Source organism: Felis catus, chromosome A1 (assembly GCF_018350175.1).
Source record: "Felis catus isolate Fca126 chromosome A1, F.catus_Fca126_mat1.0, whole genome shotgun sequence".
NCBI classification, from domain to species: Eukaryota; Metazoa; Chordata; class Mammalia; order Carnivora; family Felidae; genus Felis; species Felis catus.
Window position 1 is genome coordinate 195644311 of NC_058368.1, and position 25696 is coordinate 195670006.

Sequence of the window (25696 nt, forward strand, 5' to 3'; positions counted from 1 at the left end):
ATTGTTTTGCCTGATATTGTGTTTTGCCTAATATTGTGTTCGTGAGATCCATTCATGTTTGTGCCTCTGGCTGTAGTTCATTCATTTTCATGGCTGTATTGTATTCCCTGGTATGAACTTGCCCCAGTGTATTCATTTTCTTCTTCATTAGGTAGTTTCTAGCCTTTGCTTCTAGAACAAAATATCTTTGGCTCTTGGGGCGCCTGGGTGGCACAGTCGGTTAAGCGTCCAACTTCAGCCAGGTCACGATCTCACGGTCCGTGAGTTCGAGCCCTGCGTCAGGCTCTGGGCTGATGGCTCAGAGCCTGGAGCCTGTTTCCGATTCTGTGTCTCCCTCTCTCTCTGCCCCTCCCCCGTTCATGCTCTGTCTCTCTCTGTCCCAAAAATAAATAAACATTGAAAAAAAAAATTCAAAATATCTTTGGCTCTTATCTGAGTGGTCTCACCCCTGTCCAGCTGTCCCCTTCCTAGTCACTGTGGCTTCTGCTGGGGTTGTACTTTAAGGTCTGCAAGGAGCTCTGTGGTTCCTAGTTGGTCCTCCCAGCATTTCCACGGGGAGGAGCAAGGGTAGTATGTTCAGGGTCACCTGGCAAGGAACTGAGCCAGGGTTTGAGCCCTCCTTCCACCATATGTAGAGAAGGGAAATTCTTTTTTTTTTTTTTTTTTTTTTTAGAGAGAGAGAGAGAGCACGCACGCAAGGGAGGGGCAGAGACAGAGAGACACACAGAATCGGAAGCAGCCTCCAGGCTCTGAGCTGTCAGCACAGAGCCCAACATGGGGCTCGAACCTACAAACCGTGAGATCATAACCTGAGTCAAAGTCGGACATTTAAACTGACTGAGCCACCCAGACGTCCCCGAGAAGGGAAATTCCTACAGGTTGTCCCCTTCCCCCTTGGAGGGGTAGTTACAAAGTTGGAGAAAGCCTTCATTGGCTAACCAGCTTTGGGCATATTGGGGACTGGGAGACAGAAGGCCAGCCAAGTCCCTTTTGTCTAAGGGTGGACCTGGTGCCCTTTGTCCCCATGGCTGATAGTTGAGGCACTCCTTCTGGGCCAAGTGATGTCCCAGCCGCTGGGATGGAAGCTGGCTTCTAGGCACGGAGTGTGTGTACCTGTGGATCGCAGGAGCTGAGAGGAGGCACGCATGGGATGGAAGGAACATGGGCTGGGGTTGCTGGGGCTGCTCTCTCAACCCCTCTTAGGAAGCTTTCGGTAGCAAGGAGTACAGGGTGGAACCAGTGGTAGATGATCAGGTGTGGGTTCTGCTTTGTCCTTTGGCAGTCGTGTGGCCTTGAGCCAAGCTCTGCACCTGTCTGGACTCTGCTTCCTCTCCAGCAAAGCAGGTGTTCCTGCTGTGAGGACCCACAGGCGGTGGGCGGGGAGCTTTGTACTGTTCCCAGTTGAGGGTGGTTATCCAAAGTCTGTTGCTTCTCTTCCCACCTTTGTCATCTCAAGGCCAGCCCTGGCCTTCCCAAAGCCAGATCCTTTCCAGTAGTTTCCAGGTTGAAACTCGCCTCTACAGTTGCCAACTCTCCATTCACTGACTTCCCTGACTAGAAAACTTGCTCCTGGAATTTTCTTGTGATCAAAACCCTATAACCTTGTCTGTCCGTATGAAGCCGGTACATGATGAGCTCTCACCCCTGCCCGCAGCCCTCCAGGCTTCATTTGGTGCCAGAAGAATGGGCCTTCCCTATTGTCATGACCTTGTCAGAACTTAGAAAATTTTTTTGATGTTTATATATTTTTGAGAGAGAGAGAAAGAGAGAGAGGGAGACAGGCCGAGGTGGCGGTGGGGGTGGGGGTGGTGGTGGTATAGAAGATCCGAAGTCGTCTCTGTGCTGACAGCAGAGAGCCCGATATGAAGCTCAAACTCACGAACCGTGAGACCATGACCTGTGCCGAAGTTGGACGCTCAACTGACTGAGCCACCCAGGTGCCCCAAGACACTTAAATTTTTAAAACTTATTTTCAGATATCCCTTTAAAAAAGTTACAATGACATTCTCATCAGAGGAAAATTCCCCAGAACCAAAGCAATACAAAAGGCATAAAGTAAAAAATGAAAGATGTCTTCTTTCAGGGCACCTGGGTGGCTCAGTCAGTTAAGCTTCCGACTTCAGCTCAGGTCACGATCTCACAGCTTGTGAGTTCGAGCCCCGCATCGGGCTCTGTGCTGACAGCTCGTAGTCTGGAGCCTGCTTCGGATTCTGTGTCTCCCTCTCTCTCTGCCCCTCCCCTGCTGCCGCTTTGTCTCTCTCTCCTTCAAAAATGAATAAACATTTTTAAAAAATTAAAAAAAAGAAAGATGTCTTCTTTCTCCTTCTTTTTCCCTTCCCCTATCCCCACTGTATTTTTATTTTTTTATGTATAGAGAGAGTGTGCACATGCACATGGTGGGGGGGGGGGGTGGAGAAAGAGAAAGAGAGACAGAAAATCCTAAGCAGGCTCCACACTCAGCACAGAGCCCGACGTGGGGCTCAATCCCATGATCCTAGGATCATGACCTGAGTCGAAATCAAGAGTCAGACGTTCAACCTACTGAGCCACCCAGGTGCCCCCCGACTGTATTTTTAAAATAGAACAGGACTAGATTTCCCTTGAAAAGAGTTTCAGTTTTATAAGTAAAATAAAAGTTTCTCTTGTTTCTAGTCCCTATCCCAAGTCCCTCTCTAGAGCTCGCTTGGTGTGCATCTTTCCAAACCTTTTTCTATGTGATTTAAGATTTTACACACATGTATGTATATAGACGTGTATGTGTCTGTGTATCTACACGTACATGTACGTACATATAGACACACATGCAGTTGTATGTGGGTTTTTTTTAAAGTAGTATCCTGGAGTGCCTGGCTGGCTCAGCCAGAAGAACATACAACTCTTGATCTCAGGTTCGTAAGTTGGAGCCCCACACTGGGTGTAGGAATTACTAAAAAAAATAAATAAATTTTAAAAAGAAATACAAAAATAGTATTGTATTATACTTTGCGTTTTATCCCTAACGATATTTTATGGACATGTTTTGAAGTCATTGCACATCAGTCTGCCCCGTTCTTTTTGATGACTGCTTAGTATTCCAGTGAGTGAATGCACCAGGGTTTATAAAACCAGTGCCTCCCTGGGGGACGTTTAGGACATTTCGCAGTTACAAAGCATGTGGCAGTGCACATTTTTGTTCAGCTCCTGTGGGCAGTGACGCAAAAATTTCTGGATTCTTAGAGGATTACTGATATAGTCAGTTACCTCTGGTCCTGTAGATGATTGAAACTTCAAGCGTTACTTTTCTATGAGAACTTTGTTCTCAACTGATCAGGCGTACAAGCAGGTGTTGACGTCATTGAGAAACAACATTCCACGCTGTGGGTGACCCAGCTATAAGAAAAACAAATGTACAAAAGGCTGTATCAAGAGAAACACAATACCTAAAAAGGTGGAGGTGAAAGTTCTTCTGTTTGGTCAGGTAAACCACACCTGGAGTGTTGTGTCCAATTTCAGGACCAGCTACGGATAGGGTAGTGGTAGAGGGTTGAGGGAGGTGGGGAGGGGGAGGGGTCTAGAAGCCAGTCCCTCAAGGAACAGCACAGGGAACGGGGTCTAATCAGCTTCAAGAGAATGCTATAGGTTCCAAATCTCTGGAGGGCTGAACTGGAGAAGAGGGGCATCTTGTTCCTTATTCTAGAGGACCCCAGAGGGTAAAGTAAGGGCTGGTAGAAGTCAAACTGGGAGTAGTCTAACCACAGCCAGTGTTGGTTACCCAGGGGAGGGTCCTTAGGGAGGAAGTTGGGTCCCTAAGATGGTCATCTGGAGTCCCTTGGCTCCCCTGGGGACTGGATAAGTACAGGACTGAATTTCCCCTGAGCTTCCTTCCAGCCTGAGATTCTAAGCCCTGGTGACTGCAGGTGATCAAGGGCAGACTGGGGCCTGGTTGTATACAAAATTGGAGATGGATGGAGGCAGGTGCTGGGAACTGGGGAGCATGTTCCAGATAGCCAGACGGCAGGACTGGTTTCATCCCACTGTGCCTCAGCCCCTTGTCTCTCAGGCGGTGCGGGCCAGTGAAAAGGGCACCCAGTGTTGGAGTCCGACAGATTGAGCCTGGATTATTTGTTCTGCCACTCACCAGCTGTGTGTTTTTAGGCAAGTGACTTAACCTCTCTGAGTCGGCTTCCTTACCTGAAAAATAGAGATAACACTATCTAGCTGAGAAGATTGGTTTCCTTGCTGGAAAACAGGGACAGTTTTCATCTCTATGGTGAGGAGAAAATGAAGCAATGTGCATAATGATACAGCCCCGTGCCTGGCATATGGTAGCACTTAACTGCCAGGTCCTCTCCCAGCTTGCGTCAGATGCTCCTTCTCCTCCTTTTGCAGTGGTGCCAGCCAGCTGATGGTTCTGGTCCACGGTCTTGTCCCCAGGCTCATGATGGGGAGCCTGCATCTTGGAGGCTGAGTGGAGCCAGTGGGGCTCCCTCTGTGGGTGAGGCAGCACAGGGGACAGGAGGAAGAAGGACACAGAGGAGATGTATGCTGTGTTTGAGGGACACAGTCCTCAAGCTGGACTGGAGCCTGGGTGCATGCTAGGGAGGCGGGGAGGACCCGGCGAAGGGCTGCAGACATCATTTGGGGTCTCTGACTGCTCTTGGGGGCGGCAGAGGCACTCTGATAGCACTTGTGGGAAGACTCTTGGTTCAGGGGAATCCACTTGGGAATTAGGAGGGATTGGCGCTGAGGAGAGCAGCCTTTTCAAGGTCAGACGGTTACAGAAAGGGGCGACGATAAATTGTAAGTTCTGGAATGTCAGAACTAGAAGGGGCCTTAAAGATTGTCTAGTCAATCCCTTATGTTATTGCTAGTGTTGCAGATACAGGCCCCTCCTTTTAGGAAACTGAAGCCCAGCGAGGGGGAAGATGTTTGCTCTGGTGGACGTTGCCTCGATCCCATGACTTCTGGGCCCAGTTCCTTGTTTTTACATGCAGCCTCTTGATTACCGAATTGTTGCCAAGAGTGCATTAAGTCCTCACTGACAAGGATGCCAGGGCGTGCTCCCAAGTACACGCCCTCTAAAGTAGGTGCTGTGTCCTTGCTGATGGTCATCAAGAGGGCACAGCTTGCTCTTTGATGGATGGCCCTGGGTCCATAGTTTCCCTGATGGTGAAATGGGTGGGGAGGACTGGAGATCATCATAAAGTACAAACACGAAGAGATGTTTGCTTTACTTTGCAAGGTGCTTTCATGACTTCCTCTCATCCCGGGCGGTGGGGGTGTGGTGGGGGGGGGAGCGTTGGAGGATATTCCCATTTACAGTTGAGGAAAGGGAGGCTTAGATGCTTCGCAGTCTTTGGTGAGTGTGGTACCTTCGGCTTTTCAGAGCTGCGTCTCCATTAGCTGTGGTTGTACCAGTGTCCGTGCTCAACGATTTTTTTTGCAGTTACCAGAAATTCAGTGGTGTCACGACCTAGCTTACCGAGCCGGCAGAGGAACGTAAAAACTCCGTTAAAAGGGGGGGTATATGGGAGTGGGGGAGACTTGGCCCTAAATCAGTGGGCTGGAGTTATGGGGCTGCCCCAACCTTTTACTAAGAACCCACTGCGTGCCAGGCACTTAACTAGGTGCTATACACACATCATAATTACTTTGGAAATTTTATTATAAAATGAATGTTTCTTGTTGAGTAAATCAAGTAACCAGGAAGTATGAAGTAGAAAGTGAGAACTCCCTTCCAACTGTACACATATGTTTGCGATTAATTTCTTTAATCTGACAGCAGGTGGGTTCTCTTGTTATTCCTGTTGTGCAACAGAGGCAGCTGAGGCTCAGAAGGGGCACACAGCCTGCAGGGGTAGACAGAGCTGGGACTCGGGAGGGGTCAGCACAGGTGACGCCCTCTGGTGCCGCACCTGAGGGAGGCTCCTGCTCTGGGTCCCATGCTTGCACTCGAGCACCCCTTTCAGTGTTACACACTGTGTGCCTCACTTGCATCGCCCACGCCCTGTATCGGGACCCTTTCTTCCTGACTCCACGGCTGTGCTACCTCCGGTGTGTTGGGCCCCCTCTCTTTCCTTGCCTTGCTGCTGGCTCCCGGGGCTTGGGTCTTGGTTGATCCTTAGGCCCACCCTACGACATCACCATGTTTCTCTCTAGTCCAGGCTCCTCCCTGTGCACACAAGGACCCGGCGTGCAGAGAGTGGGCAGGCTTGCCTATGGCCATGAAAGTGGACAGCAGAGTAGATGCTAGCACCTTCTGACTTTCTGTCCTGTGCCTTCCTTCCTAGAGACCCCTTCCCTTCGGCCCTCTGTTGCCCCTTCCCACTGGCATCCCTGGCAGCCCCTGCCTCCGCCTGGGGATGTGGCCGTTGGCTACCTGGGACCTCCTGACTCCAGGTACCAGAGATCCACTCAGGCTTTTCCCTCGGGGGCAGGGAGAACTTCACTTCCCGCAGCGTGCAGCCAGTGCCCAGCAGCCTTAGCTTGAGCTTATTAAAGTTCCCCAGGGGCCTCAGTTTCCTCATCTGGCAAACAGACATCAGCCCTGTCATCTTCCCACCGCTGTTGTGACAATCAGATGGAAAAACAAAGCGTGGGGCACTGCTAGGTGTTCTGCACACGTTACAGGTTATGCAAGCTCGTGTCATTTGGAGGGCCTGGGAGCCCCCTCCTGGAACCAGCCCACGGCTCATCACAAGACAGTCTCAGATGGGCCAGAACACTTGGGTGCGGGAGCTGGGATGCAAGTTCAATTCCAAGTCCAACCTCTTTCAGTTCTTTTCTTCTCGGATGGAGGCTGTGATTTGAGCCCACACTTCTGCCCCCCCCACCCACCCACCACACCCACTTGGCTCTTCTTCTGTCACCTTGTCACACCATGTCCTCCTCTTTGGGGCTGCTTCAGGTTCAACAGCATCTTTTCCATCCTCACACTCTGTGGTTGCCGCCTGGCCTCCCATCTGTCTAGGCCCCTTTCTGCCCCAGATGGGACCCCCAGGCTGTTGGGGCCGGCTGTGGGAGCCCAGGGCGCCCCTCAGCTGGGCTCTTGCTTAGGACAGAGGCCTGAGCGGTTGCCACTTCGTTCCTGGCTCTTTCTGTGTTCAGAAGGCGGGGGTTGGTGTCGCACTGCTGGTGTGGCACTTGCTCTTCTGTAGCTGCTGGCACCAGGCCGGATGGACGTGGATTCTACCAGGTCCTATAAGAACATGGGGCGGGGTCTCTGCTTTGCAGTGGGATCTTAGCTCGGGAGCGGAAACGGAGGGCGAGGGCAGCGGGCAGACTCGAGATCGAGAGCAAGGACCTTCTGGTTCCAGCTCCATCTTGCTGAGTGACCTTGGTCTTCACGTTCTGGGCCCTGACTCGCTGTCCTCATACTGTGAGGGAGAGTCAGGTGAGCCGATGTCCAGGAAGCTTCGGCGCTGGCCTCGGTGCTGCCCCTCGCAGGGGCGGGGGCCCGCCCCCCCTTGCCCCTCCACACACACTGTGCCGTCTGTGACCAGGGAAGACGAGGCAGCTGCCTGTGGGAGACAGGAGAGGGGTGCAGCCCCTCCCTCAGAGGACCCCTGGGTCATGCCAGTCGCCTTGGAGATTCCCTTCCAGCTCCGTCATCCTGGGAATGATTCCCCTCTTCAGGAAAGGTTACAGAAACCACAGTGACAGGAAGAGAGTTCCCATCTGCCCGGCAGTCACCCTGGAACTGCCGCTGACCATCTGGGCGTGAGGTCAGCAGGATGTGGAAATTCCCCATTTCTCTTACTGCGTTTCTTCCCTCCAGAAGTCCAGGCCCTCCCCTGGGTGGCTCCCCTCACCTCCAGAGAGGGTTTTCTCACATTGGGCTGTTGTGTGTGGGCTCCGTTGGCCTCCTGCCCCGCAGCCTGTTCGCTTGCCCTGCCCCCGGGCGCTGCCTGCGAGGCTGGAGTCGGGAGAATAGCCTGCTTGCCCCTTCCTTGGCTTCCCTGAACCCCCTTCTGTGTCGGCTCCCCAACACTGAGTGTCATGAAGTTTGGAGGACACGGAGATGAGGTTTCAGTTCCTGTATCCCATATCCTGCTCTGTCACTTGGCCTGACATCCGGGCATCCTTAAAGGAGCATGGTTGTGCCGGCCCTGGTCTCAGAAGTATGTGGCCATCTTGGGGTGCCTGGGTGGTTCAGTCAGTTAAGCATCCGACTTCGGGTCAGGTCATGATCTCACAGCTTGTGAGTTCAAGCCCTGTGTCGGGCTCTGTGCTGACAGCTCGGAGCCTGGAGCCTGCTTCGGATGCTGTGTCTCCCTCTCTGTCTGCCCCTAACCCACTCGCATTTTGTCTCTGTCTCTCTCAAAAATAAATAAACACACACACAAAAAAAAAGAAGAAGCATGTGGCCATCCGAATGCTGCTGGTCGGTGGCGGGTCACAGCCAGGCTCTTGGGATGTTTTCAGTTGGCTTCTCAGGAGGCAGAGGCAGGTCACACACAGGCTCTCTCTGCTCTGATTAGACACTTACTGAGGCTCTATTGTGGACCACTCTGAAGATACGCTGGTAGACAAGGTGGACTTGACCCCTGCTCTCATAGAGCTCCTGGTCTACTGGGCAAGCCGGATGCGGAGTAAAAAAACATACCCAAGTCATCATGGAATGTCAGCCGCGAGTTCCTTTTAGGGTGAGTGTAGAGTGGTGAGCAGGACCCAGGACACATGGGGCCACTTATCACCAAAAGTGGCTACAAGCCTCTTCCAAGCCTTCAGTCCTCCCATATGTGAACTCTATTCAGCTCTCAATCATGGCCCACCTTCCAGGTGCCAGACCTAGGCTGGTGACAGCCTCCGGAAAGTTCTCAGTCAAATGCACAAATGCTTACACCAGTCACATACATTATATACAGGGTGGTAAGTATTTGGCCAGAGAGGCACGTGAGGAGAGTGGGGAGTGCAGAGGAAGGACTCCCCCACCATGTCTACCAACATTTTTGAGCACCTTGCTAAACACTAGTCACTGTGCTAAGTGCCTTCCCCATGCCGTCTCGTAGTTCGGGGAACGCGTCGGTGCTTTAATGCTCTGCTGTATAACCTTGACCTTTCACGTTGAAAACAAGTCCCCCCTAAACTCAGTGATGACTTTTGTGTCGGGTGTGTGGGCAGCCGTCCTTTGCGTCTGTGGGGCCCAGCAGGGCGTGGGTGCCTCTCGAAGTACATGTTCATCTTCTGTTTGTCAGTCTTTGGGGGAGGGGTCCCACTCACCAGAACTCTCTTTTTCTTTCTGGCCCATGCCATTCTGTGGTGATATGGACCCTCTGGTCAAAATGCTTATTACTTCTTGTGCTGCAGGGCAGGGGAAACAGCCCAGAGGGTACCTGATAGCTCGGCAGGTGTTACCCCACAGGCTGGAACTTGCTGTCTGGCCCTTGGGGCTGAGTCTTAAATGGGAGTTTGTATGCCAGTGTAGCAGGGGGTTAATTTAACTCGCTTTCCTAGGCAAGGCTGGGTTTGCATCTTGGCTCTCATGTGCTGGCCACGTAATCCTGGCTGCGGTACTTAACCTCACAGAGCCTCCCTTATGCAATGAGGATAATTTAGCTGGTATCTTAGGGTTGGTGCACAGCTTACCTGAGATAATGTACCCGAAACGGTGAATGCAGTGCCTGGCGAGTAGATGATTAATGAATGGGGCTGTCATTATTAACACTTGCTCACCCTTTTCTTTCAGTGAGCCCTGTGTGGGTGCTCAAAGGGCCTTTGAGGATTCCTGCCCTGGGGGTGATGATCTTGGGAAGGAGGTTTTGGGGCCCCAAGTCCTTCTGAGGTCTCCAGTGGAGCCTGCCCTTTGGAACTCTTTCTGGGTGGCAAGCCCTTTGCAGGGCTGGAAGCTGGGTCCCCTTCTCAGCCTCGGGGCCTTTGCCCTTAACTATTCTCTCTGCCTAGAATATTCTTCCCTCAGGTAACCTGCATGGCTAGTTCCCTCACCTTCTTCGGGTCTTTGCTCAAATGCCTCCTTCTCTGTGAGGCCTTTCCTGACAACTCCACTTAAAAGTAAGTTCCCTGCCTCATACTTCCCTGCTTAACTGTTGTCCATAGATGTTTTAATCACCCCTAATACCATGTTTATCTGCCTATCATCGAGCTGTCTGTCTGTCTTGACCACTAGAATGTGAGCTCCCTGAGGGATTTGTTTGTCTGTTTCATTTGCTGATAATTGCCCAGTGCCCAGACTGGTACCCAGCACAGAGTAGATGCTCAATTAATAATTGCTGAATGAATGAATGAATGAATGAATGACTGGAAGGAAGAAAGAAGTTTCTCTGCTAAGTTCCAGAACTAGGCGTTTCCAATCACTTTGCAGGGCAGTTTCCAATGAAATAAAGCAGATGAACTTACTTGAACAGATTGATGCAAAACCCTTGCTGCACAAGTAGATAGTCGTTTGATGGAAAATTTATCTGTTCACTAGAACTGCAAGGGACAGACCATACATGATATGAGACTGAAGGAAGAGGGTGACAGTGTCAACTGAGTGTATTAAATATTAGTCAGGGTTTCTCCTTCTTTCTTTTAGAAAAGATAACGTACATGTGAGTGAAACTTTGGATTGGATTGACTTGCTTATCCCTGAGGGCCCATTTGTTTTACCGTAAAGATCACTGATTTAGTGGAAGACTCTCATTTCCCCTCAGAGAGGGGAGGGGACTACCCACAATCCCACAGTGAGTTAATGGCTAGACCATTATGTTCAGTCATTAAGTGCTCACTGGACATTCACTTTATAGCTCTACCGAGCTGGGCGCTGGGGCTGCCATAATGCAAGGTCCCTGTCCTTCTGGACCCTACCAACAGGACGTGAGCTCAGGCTTTTTGACTCCCCAGTCCCTTGCTCCTTCTTGTACTCCATGGTGGATTACTGTTCCAAATGAACCAGCTGCACAGGGAGGCTGCCCAAAGAAACTGATGCCACTCTTGGGTGTCTCTTAATAGAGACACAGCGTCCAGATCAAAGGAGGTGACTGTCTTGCTCTGCTGTGCTGTGACCAGACCAGCCTCAAGTGCTGTGTTCTTTTCTGGGTTATGGGACTGCCTTCTGGGGGCATTGATTGACTAGGATGCCTCAGTGGCCTGGCCTGCCCCCTGATATACTGCTGTTGTCCTTACAGCCAAGTGGGCACCACGGCAGGGGTGGAGCCACCCTCATGGAAGGGAGAGGACCATACCGGATCTACGACCCTGGGGGCGGCGTGCCTCCAGGAGAGGCTTCCGCAGCTTTTGAGCGCCTAGTGGAGGAGAATTCCCGACTGAAGGAAAAAATGCAAGGGATAAAGATGTTAGGTAAAACAGACCCTGCGCTCTCCCTGCAAGCCTCCTCCCTGCAGCCTGCAATGCCAGCTGGCATATGCCCCCACCCAAGTCATCCCTCTGTCCCTCCTGGCCCGGCATTGGCTCCTGTCCCACAGCTGTGTCTTTGTGCACTTCTGTAGCATGATGGCAGGATTCCCAGCCCTGATTCCCCAGCACCCCAGCACCCCAGCTCCTTCTGATGACAGGACTCAGAATACCTGAGGGACCTAGAAGGAGGCATGGAGGTGGGGGAGGAGCTAGAAGGCCCAGTTTGGGGACATGGAAACAGAATGGCCTTGTCTTCCAGAAGCACCAGAAATAGAGCTGGCATCACTGGGGCAACGAGGGCATGGTCCCCAAGTGTTGGAGCAGGGAGCTGAGCTTGGCTTGAAGCAAAGCGGGAATAGGTCCCTTGATTTCTCCTTTCCTGGCTTTTGCCTGAGCTGTCCCCATTGCCTGGAGCAAGTCCGCTTACCTCCACGTGACTGAACCAGTCATGCGAAGGATTCATTGATACCTTGTCCAGAGGAGTCTCTTTCCTCTACGCCCCTAAAACTCTTCCTTTGCTTTGCTGCCATCTTCTCTGGCCTGAGGCTTTGGGGGTGAGCTCATGTGCCTGATTTTCTAAATGCTGAATCCTTGCTTGGCAGATCTCTGCTTGGAATGGCAGCTTAGGGAAGGGGGAGTGGAGTTTCCCATTCTCCACTTGTAGGAGAAGGAAAACCGAGGCCGAGAGGGGTGGTGGTATTATCAAGGGCCTCCTCCCTTCAGGCAGCCCCTGAGCAGGGTGGTGTAGGCTGTGGGTAACCGCAGGTACCATGATGGGCAGTCTGAGAGCCCCTGGCCAGGAATGGCCGGAGTGGGGCAGGAGGACGGATGGTGCCAGGAGGTCAAGAGTTTGTTCTAGATTCCCCTCTACTCCATTCTCCCTGATTGTGAGGCCCCTTCTTTACCTGGCCCCTTTATGCCTAGGGGCTGGAATGAGGTGTGTCACATTCGGCCCACAAGGCAACAGTGGGAATGCAGCCCAGGACCCGCAGCATCAGAAGCCACGCAAAAGCAGGCTTGGGGGCATGGGGCCGGGAGAACCGATGCACTGAGCTGAGTAACTCCTTTGCTCCTCCTGTGCCCATCATCTCCCCAGGGGAGCTTTTGGAAGAGTCCCAGATGGAAGCATCCAGGCTGCGGCAGAAGGCCGAGGAGCTGGTCAAGGACAGCGAGCTGCTGCCACCGCCATCTCCCTCTTTGGCCTCCTTTGACCACTTGGCTGAGCTCACAGGTACCGGGGGGCCGGGGTTGTTTTCGGGCGTTCAACAGACTCCGAAGTCTTTAGACCCTTAACAGTGGTCTCCCTCCTCATTCAGAAACCCACGTCTCCTCCATTTATCCTTGGGCCCCAGACCATCCTCCTAGTCATGTTTTGTCTACAGCATCCCTGAGAAGGTCAGACTTGGAAGGGACTTGAAAATAATTCTGTGTAAAAATGGCTGGTGACTCAGCACTCCTGAGGCCCTGGCAGACATTAGCGATGGATCACAACAACGCACTGCACCCGAGATGTGGCCTCAGGATCTCTATCAGCGTATTTAGTCAGCAGATATTTAACGAGCAGCTCCCACGTGCCAGGCCTAGCGTTCCAGACAGCTACTTCGGGTCACTCAGACTTGGCACATGAACCAAAAGCTCTCTGGCCTGGCCCCACTTTTTCCATTTACCGCGGGGGCCCACGGAAGAATCTGGATTTCCTGTTAGCTTGCTGCAGTGTACCTCAAATGTAAGGCACACACACTGCCTGTTAAAGGAACACGTCACCTGTGAGGGAGGGTTGTGGTCCTGTGTGTGGTCACCACGCATCCCTCAGCATGTCTCTGAGTACGGGGCAAGGTCCGGGGCAAGGGAAGAAAAGGCCCCCACACATGGGGCTCACGTGCCTTGTGCTGCCGCCTACCTACAGTCTTGGCCTAGGCCAGTATGCGAGCCTTCCATCGGCTGTGGTTACATTTGCTGAATGGACAAATGGAGGAGAGTGATGATCCCAGAGTCCACTGTGCTGCCGTCAGAGGGCATTTCCAGCCTCTTGTCTGTTCAGCAGTGATTTCTGAGTCCCAGCTTGGTGCCAGGCCCACGCCCTGAGTGAGAGGTGCAGCTGCTGATTGCGTGACTGTGGGCCATCTGGTGACCTTTCCAGGCCTCAGTTTCCTTCCTTCAAAATGCAGATACAGAGCTGTCATGAGAATTGGCTGAGATGACAAATATAAAAGTACTTTGTTAATTGTAAAGTGTCTCCCTTGGTATCATTGAGGCAGGTCCCGGGTAGCGAGGAGCAGTGGCCACCTTGGGATTTTCCCAGCAAGTCCAAAGAAGATAGTCTCTCTGCCCAGGTTCTGTCCCCATCATTCCAGTCGTTTTCCCAGGCTACCTGGCCCTGGCAGGACCACCTCTCATTTTCCCAGACTTGGGTAGAACTCTTCTGGCTGGGGCTGTCCGCGAGGGCATGGTATCTGGGCTTTCCCCCTTTTCCTGCTGCTTATCCATGTGTTCTCAATTCTCCAGGAAAGGAGGCAGGTGTCCCAGCAGCCCCTGCCGACCCTGCACACCCCAGCAACAAGGCAGAGCCGGTCCAAAAACCTCCATCCAGTGTAAGTTACATTTGGAGTCCTGGCTGAAAGTTGCCTGGACCTCAGGTGCTCATTGGCAGATACAAGAACTTGACGAGAGAGGATTAAAGTCAAGGAACTTGGGTTCTGACTTGCTAGGTGATATTGGGCAAGTTGATCTCTGTCTCTCTGGGGGCTTGATTTCCCCATTTTCAAACGAAGGCCATGGTGAAAACTTATCAGGAAGACTCTGGTGTGCACAGGGCATTCCTCTCATTTACTGAGTTGTATAATGCCAAGCGTGTGTCGACCGGGTACAGTGCTGGGAAAACAGACAGATGTGACATGGAACTCAGATTCTCACAGGGGGCTCAGAAGGTGTCTTCTCCATATTTGCCTTGAGAAGTTTTTCTTGGTATCCCAGGCCTGGAAGGGAGCCACGTGGTCATATTGTTCAGTGTCTTCATCCCACGGATGGGGTCCAGAGAGAGAAGAGTGTTTCTGAGGAAATGGAGGTGAAAGGGAGACTTTCTAGAGCAGAGCTGAGATCCAGAGCGGGGTTCTTAGAGACCACGAGGCTCAGCTGAAGCTGAGTACAGATCCTTCCACGTATCTGCCTGTTCCTGAGATGAGGCAAGTCTGGAACAGACTTTGGAGACCAGGTTTGGTAGCAATCCCAGAGTCAGTTCCTGGTTGAGAGGAACTATCAGCCTATCCACTGGTTGCACAACCGGTACATTCTACTCAGCATGGCCGAGAGGTGTGAGAAGTCCCGAAGTCCTTGGCCACCCAGGGATTCGGGCGAATCCTGTAAAAGTCTCTCCAAATTTGTTGGTGCATCCTTGGGACTTACTGCAGATCAGACCACTCCTCTGGGATCTCTGGGACTGGATTGGCAAGGCTGGCACAGGACCGCCTTGGTGGTGGCCATACTAAATGCTATCTGTGTTCTCTGGGCGACCAACTAGAAACACCTGGGCCTGGGAGACCGCTCTGATGCCATAGGAAGAGTGTTGGACTTGCAGTCCTTGGGTTCAGTCCCTGCTTTTGCATTAACTAACCGTATGCTCTCCCGTTTCCTCATCTGTCAGATATAACCCTCTGAGCCCTCTGTGGGTTGCTTTGAGAAATAATGGAGTCTGTGAGAACATTTTAAAAGTGCACGGCCTTCGAAAGAGAATGCAATTGTAAAGTGCTAGCCGTTCAAGGTCACTAGTCCAACATCCCTGTTTTACAGATGAGGAAACTCGCCTCAGGGGAGAGTGACCTCAGATCACACAGTGGGGTGTGGGCAGACCTGTTGAGAATCCTTCTCTGTGGTCTCACATGAAGTCACGTGGCTCCGCCCTGTGAGCTCAGCCTCTGCATGGAGGGGCTGCCCAGCTGAATTGCTGCTCTCAGTCTCGAGGCCCCAGCGGAGGGGTGAGGTGTCTTTCTCTCGGGCAGTCCCTAACTCCCTTTCTGCACAGGGCACCTCGTCTGAATTTGAAGTGGTCCCCGCCGAGGAGCAGAATTCTCCACCGGCGAGTGGTGGCCAAGCCAGAAACACAATGGTGAGTGGATGGCAGGTCCCCAGCACGTCCCATGTCTCTCTGTTTCAGTCACCCAGCCCTGGCGGAGAGGCACAGGATCCACTGAGATCCCTTGGGCACCCTGGAGTTACCTGGGGATACACGAGGGGCCAGGGCAAGGGGTGCTTCTCGCTCACATATGCAAATTCCTGGCTGGTGACTTCCCCGACTTGGGCCATACAGACACCCGACCATTGAGAAAGCCTGGGCACGTTGCCAGCCCTGCTGGTCTCTGCCTTGTCGGGGGGTGCCTCTACACACTATGACTCAGCTTTGGGGCCTGTGGGCTCCTAGCCTGGCTGGAGTAGAAGGGGTCAGAGAAGCCCAGAGCAGCTTAAGGCAGGTGATTTATCCTTTTGTGCAGGCCGTCTGTTCCTCCCAGGCTTCCCCTCAGGGCATACATGTATACACACACACACACACACACACACACACGCACACACACTCCTCTAACTCTGGGGTGTCTACCCAGCATACTCTTTCTATACCTCACCCTGCATGCTGCTTTTATTCCACCTATGTCCTCCTCTGCTCTCTCTTAAAATGGCAGACTTCTTGGAGAACCATGGCAAAAGGTCTGGAATATTCTTCAAAAGTCTTAAAGCCCTGTCCTTTCCTCCTTCGCCCTCCCTCTCCACTTTGAGATTTGTTTTTGGTGGTGGTAATAAGACAGTAAGTGGCCTAACTCTTCACCTTGATGTCCTGTTTCCTCAACTCACCAAGGCCTAGGGGACAGATGTTGCTCTTTAGTTCATGTTGTGTCTGTCAGTCCCCAGTGCAAGGTCCCCATCAAGTGGTCATCCAGCTTACGCTGGCATGCCTTCAGTGACAAGTGGCTCCTCACCGTATCTGGCAGGTCTGAGTAGTAGAAAGGCTCTGTATATTGTCTCCTGGGAACTTTTGCCTCCTGTCTTGCCCTATGCCTGAAGGCTCTGAGATGCTGGCTCAGGAGGTAAGACCCCACTGTTCAGAGAGTAGTTCAGTCTGTGACCTTGGACCAGTACTTTCATCTTGTTAATAAGTTCCTCCTTAGTCCCACCATGTGCCTATTCCGTGCCAAACCAAGCCAAGCCAAGCCAGCCTGGGAGCTTACAGACTGGTTGGAGAAACCGGAGGGATGAAGCCATTCATGAGCCTTAAATAGAGCAGCATCCGCCGCCTCAAATCCTTTGTGGGAAGAGGCAGTGGGGGAAATGAATGCAGAATTGAAGAAGCAACATTATCTCCTGTTAGAATAAGGTGCTAACAATATTATGTAGGCATTCACTGAGCACCACGCTGTGGCTGTAGGGCATTTCTAGCGCTGCACAATGCAGAGACAAAGGAGTTCAGTGTGCAGAGCACTGGATCGAGAGCCAGGAAGCCAAAGTTCAGTCCTGGCTCTGCCACTGACTTGCTGGGCAACTTTGGGCGAGTTCCTTCTCCCCATCCCATGATTTCCCAGCCTGAGCCCTGAGGTTCCCCTGTAGCTCTGATGTCCGTGACTTCCATGAACGTTTAGGGGAGGCTGCTAGAGGAGCGGAAATGTGGGCAGGGCCAGGAAGGATGAGCAGGGAGGACACTGTGGGACCGAAGCCTGGTACACGGAGGCTCAGGGAGGGGAAGGTGGGGACTCAGATACCCGGCAGGGGAGCTGGGCTCGATGCAGTGAGCTGTAAGGTGCCGATAAGGATCCTTGGGCACGGTATTGGTGTAACTGCGGCACTATCTGTGGTAAGCAAGTTCTAGACAGAGGAGAGGTGGCTTAAGAGAGAGAAAGAGACTGATTGGTTATTGAGATTCGACTGTCGTGCCCACAGTGTGTTTCATTTCTTACACGCTCTACTAGGTTGGGGTTCTTTGCACTATCTAGAGCAATGGTTCTTAACCTGTTTTGACTCTTGGGTCCTCTTGAGAAGTTGATGAATGCTTGGACCATTCCCCAGAAGACACACATAGACATAGAAGTGGGACAGTTTTGGTCCCTGCATGGCTTCCTGGTCAGGAGTCCCCAAGCCGAAGAAGCAGTGACATGGAACGACACCACTTTCCTGGGCTTGTAGCTTTCATAAGTCAGTTCACCTTCATAAGAACCCTATGAGATAGAAGGGAAGGTAGGAGTGTGTGTGCACTTAGGAGGTGAGGATTCTGAGACCTGGTGGACAAGTGGTTTACCCACAGGTGCTCAGCGAGCCCCGGAGTGTGGGAGGAAGGTGACTGTGCTGCTGGTAAGCCCGCCTGTGGCCTGGGAGCCCCAGGTCCTGCCCCGTGAGTCAGCCCCAGACAGGGAACCTGTGTAACTAGAGAATTTCCCTGGGCTAGCTGGGATCAGAGGGGAAACTGAGTCATGAGGCACGGGGAAGCAGAGGGAGAATGGTCGGCGGTGCCTACTCAGCCCCCGGTGAAGAGTGGTCAGTGTCCCTTCCCTCCCGCCAGGAGTTGGGCCCCCTGCCCCACGAGGACACCAACCTGATGCTGCACCTGCAGCGCCTGGAGACCACCCTGAGCGTGTGTGCCGAGGAGCCGGACCACAGCCAGCTCTTCACCCACCTGGGTCGCATGGCCCTCGAGTTCAACCGGCTGGCGTCCAAGGTGCACAAGAACGAGCAGCGCACCTCCATCCTCCAGGTGAGGCCAGCAGGTGGGAGGGCTGCCGGGGACGGCAGGTGTGCCTCCCCCCTCCCCCCCCTCCTCCAGCTCTTCTCAGGGATCCAGGGGTACCACGGGCATGTCTAAGGGCAATGTTGGGGGCTGACTGTTCAGGGTAGTGAGCAAAGTGAGGAAGTTGTGGGAAGGCAGGAGGAAGAGGAAGGAAATTGGAAAATGTGGGTGGGCAATGCAAATTTCATGGTTGGGGATACCCTCGGGGCGTGGATGTGGGCAGGTCAGCAGCAGCCCTGCCTCTGGTCTTCACATGTGGGGAGGGGGAAGGAACAGAGGCCAGCCTGTATATGTTATTGTCCCTGCCCCCTATGGTGGTAACATCATTACCCCCACTTCACGGGTGGGGGTGCAGCCCTGGAGAGGTGATTATTTTGCCTAAGGTCACCCAGTTAGTGGGCGATACTGTTGATTCAAACCTCAATCTGTTCTTTTCTAAATCCCATGCTCTTAACCATCATCCGAACCTGCCTCCCCACCGGGGAGTCTTTCTTTCCCAACCTTCCCTGTGCCGTGGGAGTGAAGTCAGCTTTCCTTCCTAGGCCAGGCTAGGCCTTGGAATAGAATGGTCCTTGGTTCCAGTAGTGACTTCTTTTTTGCTGTATGACCGTGGACAGGTCACTTGCCCTCTCTGTGCCACACTGTCCCTATCAGTACCATGGAGTGGGGAATGCCTTCCTCGTGGGATGGCTGTATTAATGAAGCACCCAGAGCAGCCTCAAACATAGCAAGTGGTCGCTGTTGGAATTTCATGATTGATCATCCGTACTGGGCAGGGGATCTTAGCCTCAGGGACCTTGGATAGGGAAGGATTCACAGATGGCAAAACTGGAGCTTGATGAGGATCAGAGCACCTGCCACCTTAGTGACAAGGCATAACTTGAAGTCTCCTTCCTCCTTCCTAGACCATGCCAGCCACTGGTCAGTCACTGGTCTGTGGTCTCATTCATGTCAGCAGACATTCAAGATATTCCAGTTGATGGAAGTTGGGGAGTGGTGGGGGGGACATCTACCGTGTGTGACCTTGGGAGGGGCTGGGTTGACAAGAGCAGGAGGGGCGTCCAGGCTGGAGACAGGTGTGAGGAGAGATGTGAGGGGCAGAGGACTCTGGGGAGAGGGCAGGACTCCCATCCCACCTTGAGAGAGGGACATGTTGAAGGGAATGACCAGAACATGCTGTGAGGGTCTGGGGGCGCCAGGCTGAGGGAGACACCCTTCTGATGGCAGGGGTTTCGGGGTGTCAAAGCTGAGCTCCGGGGAGGTAAACCTGGGGCTGTTCATGGAGTAAGATCACTCTGAGTGCCACCATTTTGGCTTTGAAATGGGGAGTGATACCAGGCCTCGTCAAAGGGGGTCCTGTCAGCCTTTGGCGTTTTTTATATAGCGAGCTCCTGTATGTGTTTCCTTCTTAGCTCTTATCATAGTTTGTAATAATTTTATCTTATTACGTGGCTTATTTACTTTGTGTTTGATTTTTTTCCCTGTTAGCATGTAAGTCTCACAAGGGGTGGGGGGCAGGTACCTTGTCTGCCATATTCGTCAGGTATCCCGGCGTTCAGCGCTTAACAGGTGCTACATGTGCATTTTTGAGTGAGTGAGTGAATCACAGGACCTCACAGGAAAGCTCTGTTGGCTCCCTTTGATGGCAGCAGACGACCTTTGTGACCGCCTCTCTCTATCAGCTGTTTTGTGCTCAGGGACTGGGAGGAAACTGCCCTCTGGACTAGAAGGGTAGACAGCACGTGAATCCTTGTCCCGGCCTTCCCTTAGTGACCAGGAGCAGGATGTTTTGTTTTTGGCCAGGGCATCCTGGGTATTTGCCTAGCCTGTGGGTGGAACCACATTAATCCAATTCCTCCTCAGTTATTCATTGATTTGTTTCTTGGTTCGCTCGACAAACATTGTCACAGCCAGGTATGGTGCAAGGCGTCTGCTAGACATTGGAACCAATCACCGTGGTTTTCCGTTCTCTCGGCCTCGGATCCCTCATGTCCTACCAGCTTCCGTTTCCAGGCTGTCTCCTCCATGCAGCCTTCCCAGGTCTCCCCTGTGTTAGGCAGAAAGGGCTAGGTTTTGCTGTGGAAACAAAACAGCTCTGAAATCTCCTCGGCTGACATACAGTTTCCCTCCGATTCCATGTGGCAGGGGCTAGTTTCTGCTCCTCGGTTTACTCAGAGGCCCAGGCTGACAGAGTCCCCACCATCTCGTGCGTTCTGGTGTATAAGGCAGCCACAGCCACAGGAGAGACCAAAGAATTGGGCCTGAGCCAGCCCAGAAGTGGACACGGGGCGCTTCTACTCACTTTCATTGGCCACGAGTAATCACATGGTCACAGACAGCCCGGGACAAGGACATGGAAGGGAGCAGGTGGAATGCAGTGAATACAACCGGTCCCCCCCCTCCCCCCCCATCACCCTCCGCACAGCAGGGAGACACCAGTTGAGGGTCTGCCACGTGGAGCACAGTCTCAGCGGCGATTCTCAGCAGCTGTGCAACCTCATGCAAATTATTTCACCTGCGATGACTCACTTTTAAAACAGAGCCAGGTGACTTACGCAGCTTTGGGGAAGTGGCGAGGCCCCGAGGAGGCAGCGAGTGCAGGAGCACCTAGCCATGGACGTGGCACGTACTAGGTGCTCACTGAGTATTTGCTGAAAGTGGGTAACTTTGTACCGACGTGGGGTATCACATCACCGGTCGGCACTTCCCTGCCCTCCCCGTCTGCGGGGCCCTGAGTCCGGCTGCCCATCTTCCATGCCCCCCCCCACCCTCGCACTGCTTCGAACAGGAGGCCTCAGATATCAGCACATGACTGGCAGGTCACAGGGCACTTGCACCCTGGCGGTCTTGTTTGTCCTCAGAGCAGCCCTGTAAAGGAGGCAGAGAAGGAATAGTTGTCCACATCCGGAGAGGAGGGAACTGTGTCTCAGCAGTGAAGCAAGCCCGAGCCACACCTGAGAAATTGCTGAGGTCTTGGCTGAATGCCCTGTTTTCCAACTTACCATTGGACAGCACTGGAAGCCTTTTACATTCTCCAGATTGACTGAGCTCATGGGCCTCCTAGGACTCAGCCCTTCCCCTGTTCATTCATTCACTTGGCCATTCAGTCATTCAGTCGTGCATTCCTTTAGCAGAGTTTAGTGTTGACCGTGCTAAGTGCTGAGCTGGGCTGGGGTCCTGGGAGGGGGTCCCAGCCCTCCGGGAGCCCGCAGACTCGTGGGCAGAGTCGGGGGTGGATGTTAAGGAAACAATGACACGAGTGGTTCTTTGGCCGTAATTGTCACAAGCACCAAGGGTGACCAAGGATAATAATGGAGGTGACCTAACTCACCCGAGATTGGGAGTCAGGGAGGACTTCTCTGAGGAAGTGATGTTCAGACTAAGACCTGAAGCAGGAGTAGAAGGGAGCCGGGGAGAAGGCTGTGGGGCAGGAGTGTTCTCTGCTGTAGGAACAGCAGTGCAGGAGGAGGAGGGATGGAGCTCTCTGCCCAGGAAGACCAGGAGGCCCTGTGGCCGCTTCTTGGTCAGGCATCCCCATGGCTGGCTCCGGAGGGAGAGGATGCATAGAGGAGCCTGCATGGGCCTAGCACCTGGGTTCTCAGCTGTCCTGAGACAGATTGGGTGAGGCCATGCAAAGGGGGTAACGTGTTGGGACCTGGCATGGCTCTGTCCTCCATCATCAAGCTGCATTTAGGGCCCAACCCTTCCTTCACCTTGCCCCCATCTACCTCTCTGCCTTGCAGACCCTGTGTGAGCAGCTTCGGAAGGAGAATGAGGCCCTGAAGGCCAAGCTGGACAAGGGCCTGGAGCAGCGGGATCAGGCTGCCGAGAGGCTGCGGTAAGTCCAGACTCCTCTGGAGTGAGGACTCAGGTGGGCAGGAAGAGAGGGATAGTACATGGCACCGATTTCTGGGCTGAAGGCTGAGGGCTCTGAGGCTTTGGATGTCAGGTCTCTTGGTCCTTTTCCTTGGGTACCTTGGTGTTTCCTCTCTGGCCCTTTTAGTACCTTTATAAAATGCCTTGAGAGCTTCAGAAGAGGGTCTGTACAAATCGCACTCCTTCCTTGGGAACTTGCCCCCTTAGCTTGTTGTTAGCAACCGCCAGTCTGCTGTGGGGAGAGGACTCAGGACTTTGCTGCCCTCTGCTGGCCACCGCCATGTCCTGCTGTTTTCCTGCCAACAGTCAGGGGTCCCTCATTTGCCTCCTGGTCTCAGACTTCACCGTGCCTCAGGATCACTGAGGGTCAGGGAAGGCATTACAGCTTCACTCTCTCACCCCTCCCTCCTCAGCTGAGATTCTGATTCAGTGGATGTGAAGCCGACCTAGGCATTTTCCCAAGGGCTTCCGTGATTACGGTGTAGGTAGACCCAGGACTACAGTTGAGAAACACTGCTCTTGATTGTCCGAGTGTGAAGGGCCCTTTGAGGTTATGCAGGTCAGACCCCTCATGGTGCAGAGGGAGACTGAGGCCCAGAGAGAGTCATATGTAACCACTGAGCCGTTGTGCCATTTTGAGGCAGCATATATTTATTTACTTCTGGATGGCCAAACAGTTGGGAGTTTTAGAGCCGTAATGACTCCATCCATGGATCCGAAACCCCAGGTCGGAGGAATAACTCGTGACTAGAAAGCAAGAGTGCAAGTCCCTACTGTGTGACCTTGGGAAAGCCACTTTACTTCTCTGTCTCTCTTTTTTTTTTTCTTCTGTTATTACGTGGAAACTTAGCCGGCAAATAGAACGTAAAGAAATATTTTTCGTACTTCAGTCATACCTGAATCCATATCACCACGTTTATTATGTCCTATATCACCTACCTTATTGATTTAAGAATTTGCTTCAATTTGAATCATGTTTTTGCTTAAAATGATGATAAAGAAAAGTTGCGCTGGAGTTCATGGAAAACACCATTACCTTTAATAAATAGAAGACAACCCTAACAATAAATACAACGAACACGGAAGGGTGTTGGGTGTTAGTAAGTCCTGGCAGAGTGCCGCCACCCACTGAAAGCTCTGAGCCTGAAGCCTGCCCTTGTCCTGTGAACAAGGGAGACTGGCAAGTCCTGGAGGAGTGCTCAAGACCTGTCGGCACCAGCTGAGACTGTTCCATGCTCTACACAAGAAGTTTGAAGATGATTGGAAAGGGTGTAACTTCCTCACTAGAGTGCGGTCAGGGTTATTTGATGCAGGCTTGGACACATCCTGGAGTTCTCCTGTTTGCAGACCTCCCACAGTTGGGAAACCCTGCTGTTGATTGATGATCAGAGACTTCCAGAGAAGCCCACATTGCCAGCAAAGTGGCTTAAGGATGCCTTCTTTTGTTCTATCCAAGGGCAGGTTTCAGGGTCCTCCCTTCTTCCCCAGAACTCAGCTGTAGTAGTAGGTGATGAGTAGTAGGTCTGAGAACCCCAGGCTTCTTAACACAGGGCCGGCAACGTGACCTCTCTGTTTGCCTCCGACCCAGGGAGGAAAACATGGAGCTCAAGAGGTTGTTGATGAGCTGCGGCAAAGAGGATACCTGTGGGCAGCCGGGCTTCCCAAAGATGGAAGGCGCAGGCAAGAAGGGGGTGGCCGGACAGCAGCAGGTACGTGGTCACAGACTCCTTCCACAGCATCTGGGATCGCCGCTGTCTAGCCTCCGTTGCCCCCTGCAGTGAGCTCACCACTTCCTGCCATAGCCCGTTCTGCTGTTACAGGGTTCCCGTTAGATGGCTTTTCCTTAGCTGGGCCTGACAGTCCACCTGTCCCGGAGTTTCCACTTCTTAGCCCTCCTTCTGCCTTTAGCCACACGGAACATCCCATTCCCTGGGACACACGGGCTGCTGGCCATGACCGTGGCCTCGTGGCCCCCACCGGCCTTCTCTCCAGGCTGCGTAATTTCATTTCCTTCAGCCACGGCTCATGGAAGGTGGTACTGAGTCCTTCGGTCAGTTTGGGCACATTCCCTAAACACGTTCCGGTTTGTGAAGGTCTCTTGTGGGTGGGTCTCAAAAGTCAGTGTAACATCTCAGATATTCCTGGCAGAATTAGGGTGTTGGGTTGAGAAGGCCCATCAGGGGACTCTGTTCAGCTCCTGGGATTCCTTCCTAGAGCCTCTGACCTGGACAGAAGTGGGGTTAGCTGACATTGCCATGGCCCGTCGCCCCTTCCCACCGCGGCTCTCAGCTGTGCCCCACGCCCAGTTCCCGAGCAGAAGCTGAATCTCTTCCCTTGCCCAGTGTGTACCTTTCCCCTTGGTGTGGCGCTGAGTCCCAACTTTTTACTGACACGTTTCCCCTTTTTACTAGGGTTTAATGGCCGCGCGGCAGGATTTGACATTTTTAACAAACCCACACCTATGTAAAGGCAGTAATTATCCTAATAACTTAATTCCTCACTACTATGTGGCAAGGTAGCATTTACCTGGGGCTTGCAAATCCATCATCCTGTTTGGATCTCCACTCTACACGTATGCTAGGCAGGGCCGGGACTATTACTGCATGACACAGCGGTGGTAGGAGGTGTGGAGAGGTCATGTGACTTCCTGTCATCAAGATCCCTGCATCACCTGCTATCAGGCAGACAGAGGGGTGCCTCGGGGTGCCTCAGGGAAATGCGCTGATAAATGGCCTTCTGAATTCCAGCCCAGGGAGCCCCTCCCTTCCTCCATTTAGCCCTCAGGGCAGAGCCTGCTTGGCCGTCCCCTTGCGGAAGTGACTTGTGAAGCCCCCTGATCCCCCGTGGGTTCCCTGAGCCACCACGGGTGTGGGATTCCCTGGGGAGGCCTCTTCGCTTTCCCAAGCCCTTTAATGTTGGCTCATCTAACTTGACCCCCCAGAGGCCCAGCCCTTCTTACCACCCTGCTGGGGACGAAGGCCCCATGGGAGGCATGCGTTATGGGCTGCGGTGGAGCCCGTGCCCTGGAGCTGGCTCCACCTCGTGCCAGCACGGCCACCGTGACTGAGTGACATAAACCAACCATCTGGCCTCAGTTTCTTCTTCTGTAAAATGGAGGCTGTGACACCCACCTCGGAGGATGGCGGGAGGGTTCAGGGTGATACCTGTAAAGTAGGTGTGGCGCTGGGCACATGGTAAACAGTGAAACTAGCTGTTGCTTTAATGGTAGCTTTGGTGCCAGCAGCCAGGTGGGCTGATTCTTCTCTTCTTCTTCTTCTTCTTTTTTTTAAAGTTTATTTATTTATTTTGAGAGAGGGGCAGAGAGAGAAGGAGAGAGAGAATCCCAAACAGGCTCCACACCAGCAGCTCCAAGCCTGAGAACTCACCAACCATGAGATCATGACCTGAGCCGAAACTGAGTCGGGACGCCTAACGGACTGAGCCACCCAGGCGCCCCCGACTCTTCTCTTTGTGGAGGTTGATTGTGTGCCCCCCAGGAGACCCTGTCCCCTCTTCCTCCTTGTCCTGTGAGGACACAGCAGGCTTCCAGGGGCAGGCCCATCTTTTGCCTTTCTTAAAGGTGACGGTCCTTGGAGGGCTCCCCCAGCCCACTGCCCTTCCTCCCCGGGTCTGTGGTGTGCTGGCAGGCAATCGCCTGCAGGGGGCACCTGAGCCTCACTAGTCCTGCATTCAGGGACCGCCCCGTCCCCAGGAGCCATGGGAAGG

At 53.0% G+C, this 25696-nt stretch overlaps 1 protein-coding gene across 3 annotated transcripts in view; it reads left to right on the forward strand.

Annotated features, from left to right (window-relative positions):
- TNIP1 (TNFAIP3 interacting protein 1) overlaps positions 1 to 25696 on the forward strand; it is a 47296-nt gene that overhangs the window by 5026 nt on the left and 16574 nt on the right. For 2 of the 3 annotated variants that reach the window (XM_003981382.5, XM_006927975.5), the window contains exons 2-8: positions 11106 to 11277; positions 12431 to 12565; positions 13840 to 13925; positions 15353 to 15436; positions 17870 to 18061; positions 21838 to 21932; positions 23559 to 23679. In XM_003981382.5, the coding sequence (XP_003981431.3) occupies positions 11142 to 11277; positions 12431 to 12565; positions 13840 to 13925; positions 15353 to 15436; positions 17870 to 18061; positions 21838 to 21932; positions 23559 to 23679 (849 nt within the window). In that variant the 5' untranslated portion in view covers positions 11106 to 11141. The remainder of the gene's footprint in view (positions 1 to 11105; positions 11278 to 12430; positions 12566 to 13839; positions 13926 to 15352; positions 15437 to 17869; positions 18062 to 21837; positions 21933 to 23558; positions 23680 to 25696) is intronic. The other variant, XM_019810511.3, reaches the window with a different exon arrangement.